Source organism: Aquarana catesbeiana, linkage group LG10 (assembly GCF_042186555.1).
Source record: "Aquarana catesbeiana isolate 2022-GZ linkage group LG10, ASM4218655v1, whole genome shotgun sequence".
Taxonomy (NCBI): Eukaryota; Metazoa; Chordata; class Amphibia; order Anura; family Ranidae; genus Aquarana; species Aquarana catesbeiana.
In genome coordinates, this window is record NC_133333.1 from 168134144 (window position 1) to 168151129 (window position 16986).

The 16986-nt window shown below is 42.8% G+C and overlaps 1 protein-coding gene across 2 annotated transcripts in view; it reads left to right on the forward strand.

Moving 5' to 3' along the window:
* The first annotated feature begins 8316 nt into the window (after positions 1 to 8316).
* MMP23B (matrix metallopeptidase 23B) overlaps positions 8317 to 16986 on the forward strand; it is a 96042-nt gene continuing 87372 nt past the window's right edge. For both annotated transcript variants that reach the window (XR_012236360.1, XM_073602918.1), the window contains exon 1: positions 8317 to 8933. Coding sequence is in view for 1 of the 2 variants with exons in the window: in XM_073602918.1 (XP_073459019.1) it covers positions 8799 to 8933 (135 nt within the window). In the remaining variant the exon portion in view is untranslated. The remainder of the gene's footprint in view (positions 8934 to 16986) is intronic.

Consider the following 16986-nt stretch of genomic DNA (forward strand, 5'->3'; position numbering starts at 1 on the left):
AACAGTTTACTCAGTGCTTTGCAATCTAAAAGGGAGACACTACAATAAAATACAAGAGGGTTAAGAGGACCCTGCTCAGAAGAAATTACAATATAATAGGGTGGGGCAAATGGTACAAAAGTTTCTAACTGTGGGGATGAAAGTGATAAAAGATTAGTTGGAGGTGTGATAGGCTTCCCTGAATAGATGAGTTTTCAGGGATCGGGAAGGCAATAAGAGTAGGAAATAGTCGTACAGATTGACGTAGAGAGTTCCAGAGGATGGGAGAGGCTCTGGAGAAATCCTGGAGACGGGCACATGGTAGGAGGAGACAAGGGAGCATGAGAGCATGAGAGGACGGTTTGGGTGATATTCGGAGACAAGATTGGTGATGTAGTTCAGGGCATAGTTGTGAACGGCTTTGTTTGTTGTGGTTAGTATTTTGAATTTAATTTGCTGGGCGACCAGGAGCCAGTGTAGGGATTGGCAGAGAGGGGTGGCAGACAGTGAACAGTTGGTAAGGTAGATGAGTCTCGCAGCAGCATTTATGATATACTAAAGAGGGGATAGCCTATGGAGAGGTAGGCCTATGAGGAGGGAGTTGCAATATTCAAGGCAAGAGATAACAAGGGAGTGAATGAGTAGCTTGGTGGTTAAAAAGGGGCGTGTTTTAGAGATGTTACGGGGGTGAAGTCTGCAAGCTTTTGAAAACAATTGGATTTGGGGCAAAAAGGACAGGTCGGAGTCTAGGATTACACCTAGTACTCTAGAATGAGGGGAGGGATTGATGGTTGCATTATTGATTTTAAAGGAAAAGTCATGGAGAGGGGCACGAGTGGGGGGATATTATCAGCTCTGTTTTAGAGAGATTTAGTTCAAGGAAGTGGTGCGACATCCATGCTGATATGTCAGTAAGTTAGTAATGCGAGAGGAGACTGAAGGAGTGAGGTGAGGAGTAGACAGATAGATTTGGGTGTCATCGGTGTATAGATGGCATTGGAAGCCGTTGGCAGTTATCAAGTTACCAAAGGAGGAGGTGTAGATAGAGAAGAGAAGGGGTCCAAGAACAGAGCCTTGAGGGACCCCTACAGAAAGGGGCAATGGACAGAAGGAGACAGAGTTATAGGTAACACTGAAAAAGTGCTGTGATAGGTAGGAGGACAACCAGGATAGAGCAGAATCTTGGAGGCCAAGGGAACAGAGTTTATTGAGAAGGAGCAGGTGGTCAACAGCATCAAAGGGCACAGAGAGGTCTAGTAGTAAGAGTATGGAGTAGTGGTCATTGGTTTTAGCAGTTAGTAAATTGTTATTGAGTTTTAGTAAGGCAGTTTCTGTGGAGTGTTGCAAGCGAAAGTCAGACTGTAAGGGGTCAAGAAGGTTATTTTCACTGAGGTAAGAGTTAAGACGGTTATAGACTAAGCATTCTAGAAGTTTAGAGGTGAATAGGAGTAATGAGAGTCTTAAGTTGTTCAGGTTGGTGGGGTCCAGTGAGGGCTTTTTACGTATGGGAGTGATCTGTGCATGTTTTAGAGGTGAGGGGAAGGTGCCACTAGAGAGGGGGAGAATGAAGATGTGAGTGAGCATAGGATAGAATAAGAGGGTGACCGTAGGTTGCCAGGGTTGTAATGGTGGGGGCCTGATTCTTCATGTAGTTAGAGGAGCAATTGCATCCAGTGAGGATGAGAGTGAACTGTTGTAGACAGAGGTGGCCAGGTCAGAACAGGACAGGGGAGAGATTATGTCATAGAGGTGGTCAGTAGCAGAATAGAGAAGAGAAGGGTTAAAGTGGCAAAGGTTCCTACAAGTAATCGTTTGCTGCTTGGAGGGATAGGTGGTTGGAGGCAAGGATACTGTGAAACTGATGAGGTTGTGGTCAGAGAGAGGAAAGGGGGTGTTGGTGAGGTTGCCAGGAGTGTAGAGATGGGAGAATACAAGGTCAAAGTTATTACCATTGGAGTGAGTGGAAGTGTGTGTGTCCATTGGGTTAGGTAAAAAGATGAGGTTAAATTGAGCTGTAGCTGGGCTGTTAACATTAACAGGGATGTTGAAGTCACGAAGAATGATAGTGGGTATTTCAGAGGAGAAAAAGTGGGGTAGCCAGGCAGCAAAAAAACCTGATACTGGTCGAGGAGGCTGATAAATTGCTGCAATCCTCAGAGAAATGGGAGAAAACAGACGAATGCAGTGCATCTTGAAAGAAGAGCGGGATAGGAAGGACTTGGAAGTTGCTTTGTGTTAAAAATGGCCCACCTGTTAGCGCTCCCTCCTCTCCTCTGAACTCACCTCTGACTGAGAACCAGGGAGCTGATCCTGGAACCAGACCAGAGCTGTATGAATAAGAACATGAAACTTTCTTACACAGGGAGTATGTTTAAGGTTCGTTAAGCCTAGTACACACTAGTAGTATTTTTTTTTATTTGTTCAACCCAGCAGGGCTGAATGAAAAAAAAACCTGACAGCTCTGGAGGAGCTGCTGCACTAACCCTGCAATGTTTGTATAGCGATCTCCCCTGCTGTGCTTTTGCCATTGGTTGAGAGCGCTGATCGGGAGCCAATCGGTAGACCTTTTTCGGTCAAGCACCATCGGCAGAAGACGGCCAGCTTCTGTTGGACTGGCTGCAGTACACACGGGCCGAATGCTGCCCGACATTCGGCACGTGTGTACTAGGCTTAAGGTTAATCCCAGAATTTTCCTTTAAAGCAGAGCTTCACCCAAAAGGTGAAGTTCAGCCCCCTCTCCTTCTCTCGCAGCCTCTTAGGACATGTCACAGGTCCTGGGAGACTGCAGGACCATTCTTGGGCTCAGCACGATTTGCGCATGTGCAGTGGGCAGCCAGCTGTGAAGCAGCAAGGAATCACAGTCGACTGCCCACAGTTAAGATGCTAGACCTGTAGACCGGCATAGAGCCGGGTTGTGTGAGGACATCGCTGGACCCTGGGACGTGTAAGTGTGTGTCTTTTAAAGTCAGCAGCTACAGTATTTGTAGCTGCTGACATTTACATTTTTGTCTACAGGGTGAAGATCCTCTTTAGTGAACACAGGATTCAGTTATTCATAGACCATTGGGATGTCCTAAAATAGTCCAGCAGGCCCTTACAACAAGATAAGTAAAAAACTGGAGGCAGTCTGCAGCTCAAAGAGCTACCTGAAGGATGTTATGCCCAAAGCTGGCATCAGATGAGGCTAGAACATCCAACTGGTAATATTTAGAGAGAACATACACAGAGGACCAGGTGGTAGCCTGGCAAATCTGAGAAACATTTTGTCCAATGCCTAAAAGCCCAAGAAGCATTTACAAATCTAGTAGAGTGGGCCTTGATGGGAAAAGGTGAATTTATCCTTAAGGCCATAAGCCCTGAGGGGACTCATAATTCTTTTCAGTCACTGAGAAATGGTGAATTGTAAAGCTGAATCACCTTTTTGGTAACCATCAGGGATGACAAAAAGAGAGTTAGTCTTTTTAATAGAAGCAGTGTCTGAGAGGTAAGCTCGCACAGTGTAAACCAGATCCAGGCAGTGAAGGGAAATTTTCTTCTGATATACTGAAGCTGGCTAGAGAGACAGAAGAACGATGTCCTGGTTGAGGTGAAAAGCTGAAACCACCTTAGGAAAGAAGGAGGCTCTAGGCCTCAGTGCCACCTTATCCTTGTGTAAGACCAGAAATGGTTGTGGCCACAAGGGATGCAACACAACCTTGTGAGTAAGAAGAGAAAAGGTAATATCCATGAGAAGGTCAAATGGCAGTGTTTGAAATGCTGAAATAACTAGATTCAGATCCCATGGAGTCACAGGAGGTTGTACAGGAGGAACTACAGGAGAGGCACCATGTCAAAGTCTAAATTAAAGGCTGAGAGACAGCCTCTGAAATAACACCAGAAAGCTTGAGACTCGCCCCTTGATGGTATGCAGGGCCAAATATTGATCCAGGCCTTTTTGTAGAAAGGTCAGTATTTTTCCCACAGAGTATTCCCCAGGTTCTGTCTATGGCACTTTCCAAACTTTGTGTAAAGTATTAGCTATAAAGAATTTTCCAGGTCCAGAGCTAATGTACAGCCTCTGGTGTGACCTAGTCTTCATTAATGAGAAGCTGTGTGGGCCAAGCATTGGGAGCTACTCCATTTTTAACAACCACCTCCATTATTGGCTAACCACTTCCTGTAATTCCCTATTCCATTGGCTCTGCAGAAATTCATGAAATAAGGAAACAGCGTAGTGTTAGCATGCAACACTTCAGCTAGTGACGCAGCACTTAATTCCAACACTTTCTGCAAAAACCTATGAACTAGAGAATTATTGGTGGAGGTTACCATTACCAATAATGTCACAGCTCCTTATGTCCAGCCAACATGGAGTACTCATTAAAGAATCTTCAGAGCATGGCTTGATACGCCAGGTATAAGCCCCAGAGAATTGGTACAGATGAGGATGCTTAGATGTACATAGAGATACCTGGAGACACACCTGGATAGGCAAAGGTACAAACACTGGGGCAGAGGTGGAGACGCTAGGATTATTGACTAATTGACAAGAGATTGAAAGGACACATCAGGTAAAAATGATTTATTAATTTTCTTTTTACTACGAACTGTGTATCTTCATTTATATGTATACAGCAAGATGTGACTAATGGTTGTATAACTGACTCCTAATTCACGTTACAAAATGCAATGTCTTACATGTATGATGATGTTTTGTGTTTCTTGAGCAATAAAAACCTTTAGATTTAAAAAAAAAAAAAATCTTCAGAGACTGGGTCACTCTGGAGGCTGTGTCATTGCTCTGGACCTGGAAAGTGCTCTATGACTAATACAGTAAACAAAGGTTTACTGTATTAGCAGGGTTCAGGTACGGCCTACAAAGCAATCTGGATAGCTGCATAAAGGGCCCAGCTCAGCAGCATGTGGATGAAGTCTTGATTGAGACAAAAAAACAAAAATTAAACTCAACTTAAAATGGCCAGTAAAATAAGTAAATGTCTCTTAGTAAAGAAAAAACATCTATCCTCTTAAGAAACTAATGAAAAAACTGAAGCATGCTGGGAATGGGAGGGGTTATGTCCCTTAAAGAACAATAAAGAAATTGCATTTTGTATTGTATACATTTTTGGGGGATTTATTGATTTTTTTTTTTTTTTTTTAATTTATTTAGTTTAGAAACTATTAATTTTGCTAAATTGCCTCAAAAGCAACATAAGCTCAGAATAAACAAGCCACGTACAACTCTGCAGTCTCCCCTTTTCCTTCCTTGACAGCATTACACTTTATCATTGGCTGTGGCAAAGTTTAAGAGGTGTTCCCCCACTGAATGACAGGTATTGGCAGCTGTGTAAAATGTGCAGAAAAAGCTGCATAGAGCCATGAAGTTTGACCTCTGCAGGCAAAATGAACTTTAATAAATGATTTTTCTGAAGCTATACCCTCCATTCCTTACATTTATTGAGAATGCACCCAAACTGTTAAATGCCTCTTAATTTAATTGTAATATCTATTTTCCACATTCTAAAGTTCTTATAGCTACTAGTATCCGTTGTTTCTGAATGGCTTTTAAGGTGGACATAGATGGATCAAAATTTGGCCGGTTCAGGAGGGATCTACCAATCAACTTCTGTTCAACCGACCTGTCGGATAAAAGCTGCCTGGTCAGGGGCTGCAGCGTTGATCTGTGTATTCTGACAGTGTGGGAGTCTCCCTGCTGTGAGAATACAATACCGCGGCGGGGAGGATCCCCCCCATCCACCTCAAATGTATAGATAGGGGAATCTGTTCAGTTTTTTTTTTTGTTCAACCCACTGGCTGAACGAAAAAAATTGACCCATATATGGCCATCTTAAAATTTGACTTGCATCAGTGTAAAGTTGGCAATATAATGATGGAATTTTGAACAGTTCAATCAGTAATCTACTTAATGTGATCTCTCTGCATGACATCCTTCTTCAAAAATTGAAGGAGCTGGGTGGATATTGTTGGCCAAACGCCATCTGTCAGAAGTTGCAGCAAGACATTCATCCATCTGTGCTGTTTATCATGGTTAGAGAAATCTGTTACGTTTCTTCTATTCAACCTGAAATCAGTGTGGCTGGCTTCGGACAAGTGTTTTGTGGTTGCTGCCACTCTATGAGCCCACTGCAGCCTTACCCATAAACAATGGAGCATGAGAGGGGAGGTTACATACCATGAAATTGTGAAATTGAATACAGTGTCATTAAAAAGCATTGCATTCAGTGAACATCATGAGAAAATATAAGGTTATACTGCGCTAGAGTTTCAAACGTATATATAACTGCAACAAAGACTATCAAATATCTCTATAGTGCAAAAATTGTATACAAATAAGTTGCGCTTATAACATAAGTGATCCTGTGTAACAAATGAAAAAACACAAAAGGTGCACTATTGCAATAAAACAAATTCTGAGTGAACAAAACATAAATGAAAATCTGTATGTGAAAGTCTATATGAAAAACTCTTCATCAACAGTGATAAAAATAATAATTGAAAAACCAAGAAAAAATACCACCTAGATGGGACTTTGATAGACCACCAACACTGATATATGTAGAAAAACTTTTTATTTATTATATCAAACGTTAAAAGATCAGACAGATGAACAAAATATAAAAAGACGTGTGACGTCTAGTAGTGCATACAATAAGCATAGCAAAACACCAAGAGTCAAAACAATTACAAAATGACACTGATACTCTCCGATGGGTAAAGACCCTAATACCCGACGCATTTCTGGTTTTTTACACCTTCGTCAGGGGTACATGATGGAGAATGGTCACATGTATTAGCTCTAAAATAAAAAGGAAACATATCAGAGAGGACTGCAAACAAAAACATATACAGTGTGTCACATTGCTCAAAATAACATGTGTCAACATACAGGTCAACGAGTGCCTCACATACCAATTGGAGCGATTCCATATCAGGAACTTGAAAAATCGAGTATCAAGAAAGGCACAGGACACCATTCAAAACAAACATTGTTGGCTTGCAAAAAACTGTTCTCACACGATAGTTTTTTTTCAAGCCAATGTTTATTTTGAATGGTGTCCTGTGCCTTTCTTGATACTCGATTTTTCAAGTTCCTGATATGGAATCGCTCCAATTGGTATGTGGGGCACTCGTTGACCTGTATGTTGACACATGTTATTTTGAGCAATATGACACACTGTATATGTTTTTGTTTGCAGTCCTCTCTGATATGTTTCCTTTTTATTTTAGAGCTAATACATGTGACCATTCTCCATCATGTGCCCCTGACGAAGGTGTAAAAAAACTGAAACGCGTCGGGTATTAGGGCCTTTACCCATCGGAGAGTATCAGTGCCATTTTGTAATTGTTTTGACTCTTGGTGTTTTGCTATGTTTATTGTATGCACTACTAGATGTCACACGTCTTTTTATATTTTGTTCATCTGTCTGATCTTTTAACATTTGATATAATAAATAAAAAGTTTTTCTACATATATCAGTGTTGGTGGTCTTCCAAAGTCCCATCTAGGGGGTATTTTTTCTTGGTTTGTCCTATCAGGGATGGGACCACCACACTTTTCCTGATATGGTGGAAGTTTCTCTCTTTTTCTATAAAAATAATAATTGAGTCCGTAACAGAAAAAAAATGAGCAGTGTGATTCCAAAGGTGTAGTAAAAGTCCAGAATCCTTCCACCTTCACCCAAGGAGGAAAAAGTGATGAAACAAGAAGAGGGGGAGGGAGATCCTTGAATCAAAAATCAAAACTCATTCGGTGTGTGGGGACCCCTACCTGAACTGGTGGACCACCTAAAGAGTAAGATCTAATGCGCCAGCAGATTTAGCCCTCTGCAGGGTCTAACGAACCTCCGTCTTCTTGGAGCGCTCCAGACACAGCAAGGAATCCTCCGTGGTGTCCTGATTGAAATGAAGAGTCCGGTCTGTGGAGCGCACTGCTAGCACAAGGCTGTGTTGGGCTCCCCTCAGACTCGGACGTTGAGCTGTGTCGGGGTGAATAACCGTAAGGCGCTCAGGAGCCCGGCAGTGTTCACACATCAGCACTCACACCCCTCTTCTTCCCTCTGTCTCTCTATTTCACCCTCTCCCCTTCTCTCAGTGAACATCATGACTGCAGCACAGTTGCAATGTTTCCTGCATTTATAGTTTAGTGTTTGACTTCCACGTGTTGTTTGGTGTTTCTTTTTAATATCGATTTCCAGTTCCTGACACCATGCACACTAAAATGCTGCCGACGCCATTTGTCTTCAAAGATGACATTGTCATTACACAGAGCTTTTGTGTTTTTTACTTTTTTTTTTTAATGATGATGCTTTTTTTGGTTTCCTTACAGCAAGCTGTCAAGCTCAGATTTATCCCTCCTGTTGCTGAGCCAGTCAGCTGGAAGTAGACTGCATACACTGATCCCCCCACACTCGCCCCTACACAGTCCCAGACCAAACCCTTTTTGCCTGTGAAAGATGAGAACATTTGGCTTCAATTGGAAGACTAGTTGGCAGCCCTCAATGCTCAGCTTGGATTTTTAACGAAAGTGAGAGAAAGAGAAGAGTTAGAACCACTTAGAAAGAGCAGTGATGGAGAGGCAGTGTAGCTGAAGTCAGACAGTCTACAGACAGGACTGTATTATCACTAGACGCTAGAGCCATCTGCAGTCACATAGAAGGAAGACATAACATTGCAGATTAGGAATTTAGATGACATATACGGATATTTAAGCAGAAGAGTAGAAATGGGAATTATGCAAAGTATTTTTTGTTAACCTGCAGCTGATAGAGAGATTAGAGTCACCATAGTCAGGTTCTAGCAGAAGAGCTTAGCCAGACAGCATGGACTGCCAAAGAGCGGAGGATGCTGGGAGTGGACAGAGAAGACTCCTTTGGATAATTCTTGGACCATTTGCACTAATGGTACTAGTTGCTGGCATTTTTACCGCTTCTACCATTGCAGAAAGGAAGACACAGGTAAGAGTTAGCCCCAAATTGGGTTTTTCTTAAACTAGTAACTAAAATTTCATATACGTCTTACTTTTTAATGAAATTTCAAGTGTTGCTTTGATTATATCTAAATATACAGCCATTATTAAAATTATAACTGATTGTCCTGCTATGAAGGTCATTGTTCAAGAAATACTGGTTATGGAGTGACAACTGTTTCTCTGTTGTGCTTCTGCATTGTCACCCTGTCATATGTTACCATGGTGTAGGGCTCTCCAAATTATGGCCCTTCAGCTGTTGCGGAACTACATGTCCCATGAGGTATTGTAAAACTCTGACATTCACAGACATGACTAGGCATGATGAGGATTGTAGTTCCTGAACAACTGGAGGACCATAGTTTGGAGACTACCCTAGACTACAAGCAGCCCTGCTGACACAAACTGTTCACCATCACCATCAGGAAGCTGGTCCAAAGCAATGATGTGCAGCTGATGCTGGAGTGAGTGCATGTAGACAGCTAGTGGAGTGACAGCTGTTTCTGCATTGTCACCCTATTATATGCTCCCATAGTGAAGACCACAAGCTGGCTGTGCTCCTGACACACACTGTTCAGGAGCAACATCTCCAAATTTGTTCTCCTGAATAACCTTGAAGCAAATCAGTTTATTGCTGCATGTTCTACTTTTAGTAAATCTGTTTATCTGCTCGCAGTATAAATCTGCAGCAATGTACACAAAAGCTGTAGCTCTCTGCAAGCAGTGACAACAGGCTTAACTACACTGTGCAAATAAGGAATGTGCATAAGTTGTGGCAATCAGAAAGAAATTCAGAGTGGGCAAATTAACAAAAGATGACTTTTGATTGGACAGTGTAAGCTACTGCACTCTTTGCACTTGAGTGACACCTTAAAGCGGAGTTCCACCTAATAGGGGAAGTTCCACTTTAAGTACTGTCATTGGTATGTCATTTTTTTCAGGGATAGGGGAGGGGGGGCAGGTACCTAGTTTTGACAGGTACCTGCTCCCACTTCCGCTAAGATTGTCTAGGCAAAGTTCTTCTCTCCCCTCCCTCCCTGCAGTCTTCTGGGACACGTTACAGGTCCCAGAAGACTTCTGGACCATTCAGGAGGAGCAGTGCAACTCACACATGCGCAGTGGGCACCCGGCTGTGAAGCTGCAAGCTGTCACAGCTGGGTGCCCACAGTTGAGATGCCGGCTCCAGGAAGAGAAGCAGCTCCTCGGGTAAGCACATTGCTGGATCCTGCTGACTTTATTAAAAGTCAGCAGCTACAGTTTTTGTAGCTGCTGACCTTTAATAAACACAAAAATGACTGGAGCTCCTCTTTAAATAAAAAAAAAATGGCAGTACGTTGATATATTGTTTATATAATTTGTTGCGGTTAGTGAAATCATGAAGATGATTGGAAAATATCATTTTAAAATAAACGTAATATTAAAATACTCTGGTTTGAGATTTTTGTATTTTCAGTATCAATATGAAAGTTTCTAAAACTTAAAGTGGTTGTAAAGTTACCAGAGAAATCCTGTAATCTGCTCTGTTACAGGATGATATAATGTGCTGTGTGTGTGTTTAAAATTATTGTGCACAATAACTTATTTACAGCACTTACGTGACCTGCCAGAGCTCTCCTTCCCCACTCCGAGCACTACAGTGGGAGGGGCCAAGATTCCCTGCTGATGTCAGCCGGGAGGAGAGGAGGAGAGTGTCAGGTCGTCATGTGAATGACCAGCGGTGCTGTAAATAAGGTATTTTATAATAATTTTAAACTAACACACACACTGCACAATTACATTATCCTGTAACAGAGCGGATTACAGGATTTCTCACTAGTAATGTTAGACTCCCGAGCTGACAACCAGGGAGGGGGATAGAGGAGACCAGCAGGCTGACGGAGGCAGGTAACCTGAACACGGTAATCACGGATCAATAGCCATGATTACTGTGGTCAGCACAGACAGGGGGTCATAGGAACTGGCAGGATCAACTAGCTTTTTTAGAACATAGAGAAGGACAACTCATTCAGCACAAGCACTATGCTGTGTATCATGCTTTTTTTTTTTCTTTTTTTTTTTTTTTTTTAGGGTTACAACCACTTTAATTTAAAGCCCAACTGAGCTTTCAGTTTAAATTAGTTCAATACATGCCAGGTGCATCAGTAAAAAGTGTGCAAAGTTGGTTAATTTTCTTAAGGGAGCAACAGCAACGTGAGTAGAAAAATCTGTGTCCTGACTCCTGCCAGCATGCTGCAGAAAAAAGAACCCTTGCTCTATCTCTATGTGGGGAACTGTGGCCTCTCTGTAGAGATCTTTCTGCAAGGTGCTCCCAGAGCTAGAGTTTTCTAGCAGGCAGTATGAACTTTTCTGATTGCAGAGATATAGGTATGACTGAATAGGAGGCATGTTGAATCTCTGCAATAAGACCACTGCTTCCAGAAAGAGAGCAAGGATTCTTTTTGCAGTATGCTGGTAGGTGACAATCTTTTCTACTTACACTGTGGCTGTTTTGTAAATAAAATGAATTCTAAAGCATGACAAGTGTATTCCAGATATACCCCACTTATTTTCTCTTACTGCTATACCATTTTACCAACCCCCTTTTCTTATTTAAATTAACGAGACCACACCAATCTATTGGAGTTTTAAAATGGCCATAACAGCCTATTTATTAAACAAACTGAATAAATAACTCCAATAACCTTAAATATATAAATAACATATAACTTTAGTGCAAACAACATGTTATTAACTGCAATCTGTTGGTCAATGACGGAGCTCCACCCTTTTTCCACATATCAAAACTTACACGCGGGAACCATTCCAACTTGATAGGCCTCCAGCTGTACCGCTCGGAGACAACCCCTTGCCCGCAGTGTAACCGTACCGGTATTCCATTTCGGGAATACACCGGAGGGGCCATACTATCGATGACCCCCCACCCCTTTTTACCACATTTTGTTTACCGCTACCGTCACCGACCAACAGCAAAAACACAGCCAGACCACAGCTGTCATGACGACCACTTCCTCCGAATCTGAAAAATAAACACACACATTAACCACACTAACAACAAGCCTAATAGGGAGGGAGGGTGGGAAAATCTGCCTCCTCGTGTCTCTTCCTTCTCCACTGACTCCGTCCCAGCTCCGCCCCTCCTCTTATATGACCCCACCCCTAAAGTTTCCTGCTGGCTCCACCCCACCACAACCTGGCCAACTTAACCCTGTGTGTGTCACTAGACACACTGTCATGCCCGGCCCTGCACTATTCTCTTCTTCTTTCCTTTTCGTTCCGGGCCTCACTTTAAACATGTTTTGTTTTAATGCACCTTGAACTTATATAGCTGATTAAACTGAAAGTTCAACTGGGCTTTACCAAATGACGTTTAAAGGTGTAATGGTAGGGAGCCATATTATTCAACACACAGCTGACTTCCTCTCCATAGAGAAATACTGCTATCACATTTATGCCTCCTTTAACGGGACCCTGTTACCAAACCAATTACTTTAACAATAATCTTCTTGTATGAATACTGTACATTTAACACATTTTATGCATGTTACTCATCTCTGCCTGCAAAGCCTGGTGTGGCCCACTGCTAGGACCTAAAGTCCAGCTTGACCAAGTCTCTGGATGTAGGTAAATTCTCAAGATTTAAGAGGATTAAAACTGTATTGAGATTTTGGGTTCAGCGGATTTGAGCCATGAAAGCACTCTTAAGAATATGTATTCATCTACCCTTGATCCCCCTGGTACCCCACCTGGTACCCCAGCAAAGGTTTTACGTTTTCTGGCTTCTAGAGGTTTCCATCTCTCCTCAAAGGAAGCGGGGAGGGGTGTGCACTGAGGGAAGCTATTCGGGTGTGCAAGGGCTGCTCATTTGGTAAGGAGGCTGCCCATGACGAGTGGCTATTGAGAGAAAAAAAAAAGCAATATAGTGTCTGTAGCCAGGTGCTGAGCTACAGCAATATGGAAAAGTAGACATTCCCTTTTATTCTTCTCCCCCTCTACGGAGATACTGATGACATGCTGCACCATTCTCCTCCAGCCAGCAGGGGGAGTGCTAAAGCCAAGCAAGCCTATAGACTTCTATGCTGAGCGCTGAGAATCCCAGGAGTTGTAGCTGGAGATGGCAGCCATATAATGGGGTCAATTGAATCCTTACACTACAGATCAAAAAAGGTACTGTGCAGTAGAAGGAGTGAGAGATTATTGTTATTTAACTGCCTGGGAAAATTCTTCCACTTTGCACCAAGGGAGTTAGAGAGAAGGCACCTCTGTCTGAATATTTACCTTCCAGCGAGAGACCATACCAGCGGAAATCCGGGCCTGAGACTGGGAGTGAGGACACCTGAGGACAGCACAGAACTGCCCACATCACAGTACCTGCACTGCTCCTGCAGGGAGACTGGAGCAGCCACTTATCCTCTGCTTCTCACTGCTGTTCAATGGAGGTCTTCAGGGAGAGACTGAAGGGACTGGTTACTGTAGAAGGGGGGCCCACTGCCTATTGTTGCTACTGCTAGTAGGGACTAAGCCACTAAGAGCTGGACACCAAGTGTACCCGATCCATACTGCACCCATACTACACTCTATACTGCACTTATTCCAAATCTAGACTGCATCTATATCAACCCTATACCGCATTATACCAAACCTTTACTGCATCCGAGACAGATCTACCAGCACCTGTGCTGAGACTATACCATACCTGTACTATACCTATACCGCATGCAGGTTAACTAGGCCTGTTGTTAACTGCACCAACACTCTTAAAGGGCCCCAACAATAGCGAGCAGAGAAATATCTCAAAGGACTAGTCCCTCCCATAATAATTTTGCAAGTCTTTTTTGTTCCCCTGACCCCCCTGCCCCTACCCACCCTCATTTTCTTTTGGACAGTGTATGCCCAGTCGATCTAGAACTAGCCACCATAAATGCGCTCTGGCAGTATAATTCCAGAACTCGGTAGATTCAACTTTACTACTTCTCAATACTGGGTTTGAGGTGGTCTTGTTACTATTTAGGCTGATCTGGACGACAAATGTCATCTTATGCCTAGTCCTTACTGTTAATCACTTTGTATGAAAAATTGTGTTATTACTATTGCTAATCCATTTTATGCTTGCCTAGTTACCAGCCATATTTGGTAACAATATATTAAATTTGCTGCCTGTTTTCTTTGATATAGCACTACTATTGGGTACTAAGCATAATTTTCAGCGATTTCCTGTGATATTGTATGTTTGTACACTCAACTTGATGTGTTGGATGGGCTGAGGCTTTTTGGAAAAGGTTGAGGCAAAGGACAGAGGATCTATTCTCATCAGTGGTTCCTATGGGGGTAACGCTACATGTGGGGCTTGCTTGTCTGTGGATTTCTCTGTTCCAAGTGCCAGAAACCTAGATAACGAGCCAGAATTCGTTGATATGGACTCCGCTGCAGCTGTCGAAAGGTGCCAAGAACAAAATCATCGACCTGAGTACTGTGTGTAGTGCTTGATGTGCCGGAAGATGAATGAGGAGCAGATTCACCAAGCGGTAAAGACACAAGCTCCAGAGTAGAGAGTGGTTGTGCTAGACATAAAGGTGGATCCAGCTTCTGCTTTTCCCCATATGCTATTAGAGTAGAAAAGAGACATCCCCGCTCATTTCCTGGTTGTGTCCATTTGACAGAGGAAGTCGAAACCGGTTTAATCCAGCTAGAAGTGTCAGATACTAATCCCGAGAGCCCAAAGCAGAGGGTAGCACAGAACAAAATGAACATCCTCACTCCTGCATCTACTTCAGGACAGACTCCTGATTCCTTCTTCACTGATGTAGGTAAGTTAGTGGAGAACATATGAACAAATGGTTCTATCCCCATCAATCATGGATATCAGAAAATATAGTTTTTCTTAGGGAGAACTCCAGTTCTATCTGGGGAAGAGGACTTTGAAACATGGATGGACCAGGCTTCACAAGCACTAGAATAGTGGGACATGCCTTAGGCTTCAAAAAAGAAGATTTGGTGAGAGTCTCATCGGCTCTGCTGCTGAAGTGAATTTACAGCTGGAAAAGGACTGTGTAGACTTGTACTATATTGAAGTGTTGTGTGCTGTGTTTGTGTGATTGGAGAAACTCCCAGTATTTAATGAAATCAAATATCAAATGAAAAAAAAAAGTTCAACCACACTCTCCATCGAAGAGAGGAGAAGCTTTCTGAATTTATAACGTGAGTGGACAAGATCCAACATTAAATTATTAAAAAAAAGGTATAGATGCACGAGAGGCTGACAAGGTCCGACTAAGGAGTCAATTCACTAACGTTTACCGCATGCGATAAGGATATCATATTACTCATTTGCATAAAGTATCGCATGCTGTAAATTAAGTCCAATTCATAAAAAAAATTTAAAAAAAAACGATTATGCGGGGAAAAAAAATGTGCCAGTAAATATCGCTATAAAAACGCTTAAGTCCAATTCCCAGAGGACCAGAGATTAAAAAAGTATGTGATATTTACCACCAGGTTTTTGCTGGTGGTATCACATGCAGTATTTGTCAAAAAACTGTGTGGGACAAGGCTGCCCTATGTCTAATGCAGCATTCAGAGCTTCTAGGAGAACAAAGGGTATGCAGGTGGGCAGTCTGAGGGAAAAGACAGGACTTTACGTGGATGACATGGTCCTTTTTCTAAGAGATTCTGACTCCTCTTTATCAACGGCTCTAGCTATTCTGGACTCCTTTGCTGTATTTTCGGGGCTGAAGGTTGATTGGAGTAAATCCCAAATTCTCCCGCTCAGGACACCATCTCCAACTTCTAGGGTCCCAGTGGATTGCCCCTTGCAACAGGTTGACAGAGTCAAATACCTGGGCCTTCATATCACTAGTTCGGTGTCTGATTTCATCTCTTTAAATATCACTCCATTGCTGTTGCAGTTACGCCACAAGTTACAAGCCTGGCAGAATCTTCCCCTTACACTCATCGGTAGAATAAATTTGTTGAAGATTAAATTTTTGCCTATCTTCCTGTATATATTTCGGAATATTCTTACCTGATTCCGAGATATATCTTTAAGAGCATAGACCGGTTAATCACAAATTTTCTGTGGCAGGGGCGCAATCCCAGGATCAAACTACAGGTGCTGCAACAACCGTGGAAATAAGGGGGGGTTACCGGTTCCTGATTTCCAGTGATACTTTCTGGCAGGTCCGTTGGTCTTTGCCCATAGGTGGCTAACTGTTTCAGAAGATGATGCAGCCATTACGTTAGAGGCAGCCATATTGGGTTCTTATGAAGCTCTGACGCATTTGTTGTTTCGGGGAAGTGTGCAACTGTCAGAACGTGGGTAGTGTCTAGTAAGGCCGAAGCGGGTGACTGTAAGGAGATTTCTACTCACACTCCATTGTGGAAAAACCCCCAATTACCACATTTTTTTGCTTATCCTGACCCGGTCACTGGGACCAAATTTGGTATCAAGAGGGTTGGCGATGTTGTGTGTAATGGGAGGCTCCTTCAGTTTGATGCCCAAAAAAATGAAAAATAATTTGCCAAATTCTCATTTATTTCAGTACTTGCAGCTTAGGCATGCATACGACACTCAGTTTGGTACTACAATTCTTCAGATTAAAGTGGGTGATTTGGAGTATTTGATTAGAGACGACCCCTTGCCAAGGCCCTGTCCACTATTTACAAACAACTGTTTCTGGATGTCAGCAAGTTCCTAACATGCTGCAGAGCTGCCTGGGAGGTGGTGTTCCCCCAGTTAGATGGGGACGACTGGGATGACATCTGGGAAATAAATTTCTCAAGATTGGTGTCGACTAGAAATCATCTTATTCAATATAAATTTCTACATCTCATTTATCTCACTCTGGCCAGATTGGCCAAGATCTTTCCCACCTAGTCGCCCTGTTGTTGGTGGCGCACTTCAATCAGTGCAGACTTTGCACATATTTTTTGGGACTGTGTGGCTATCCGGATTTTCTGGCAGGGGGTCACTGAATGTGTAGAGGAGGTTACTACACCTTGTGTACGTCCAACTGTTGAGGTGTGTGTTCTGGGACTTATGTATGCCC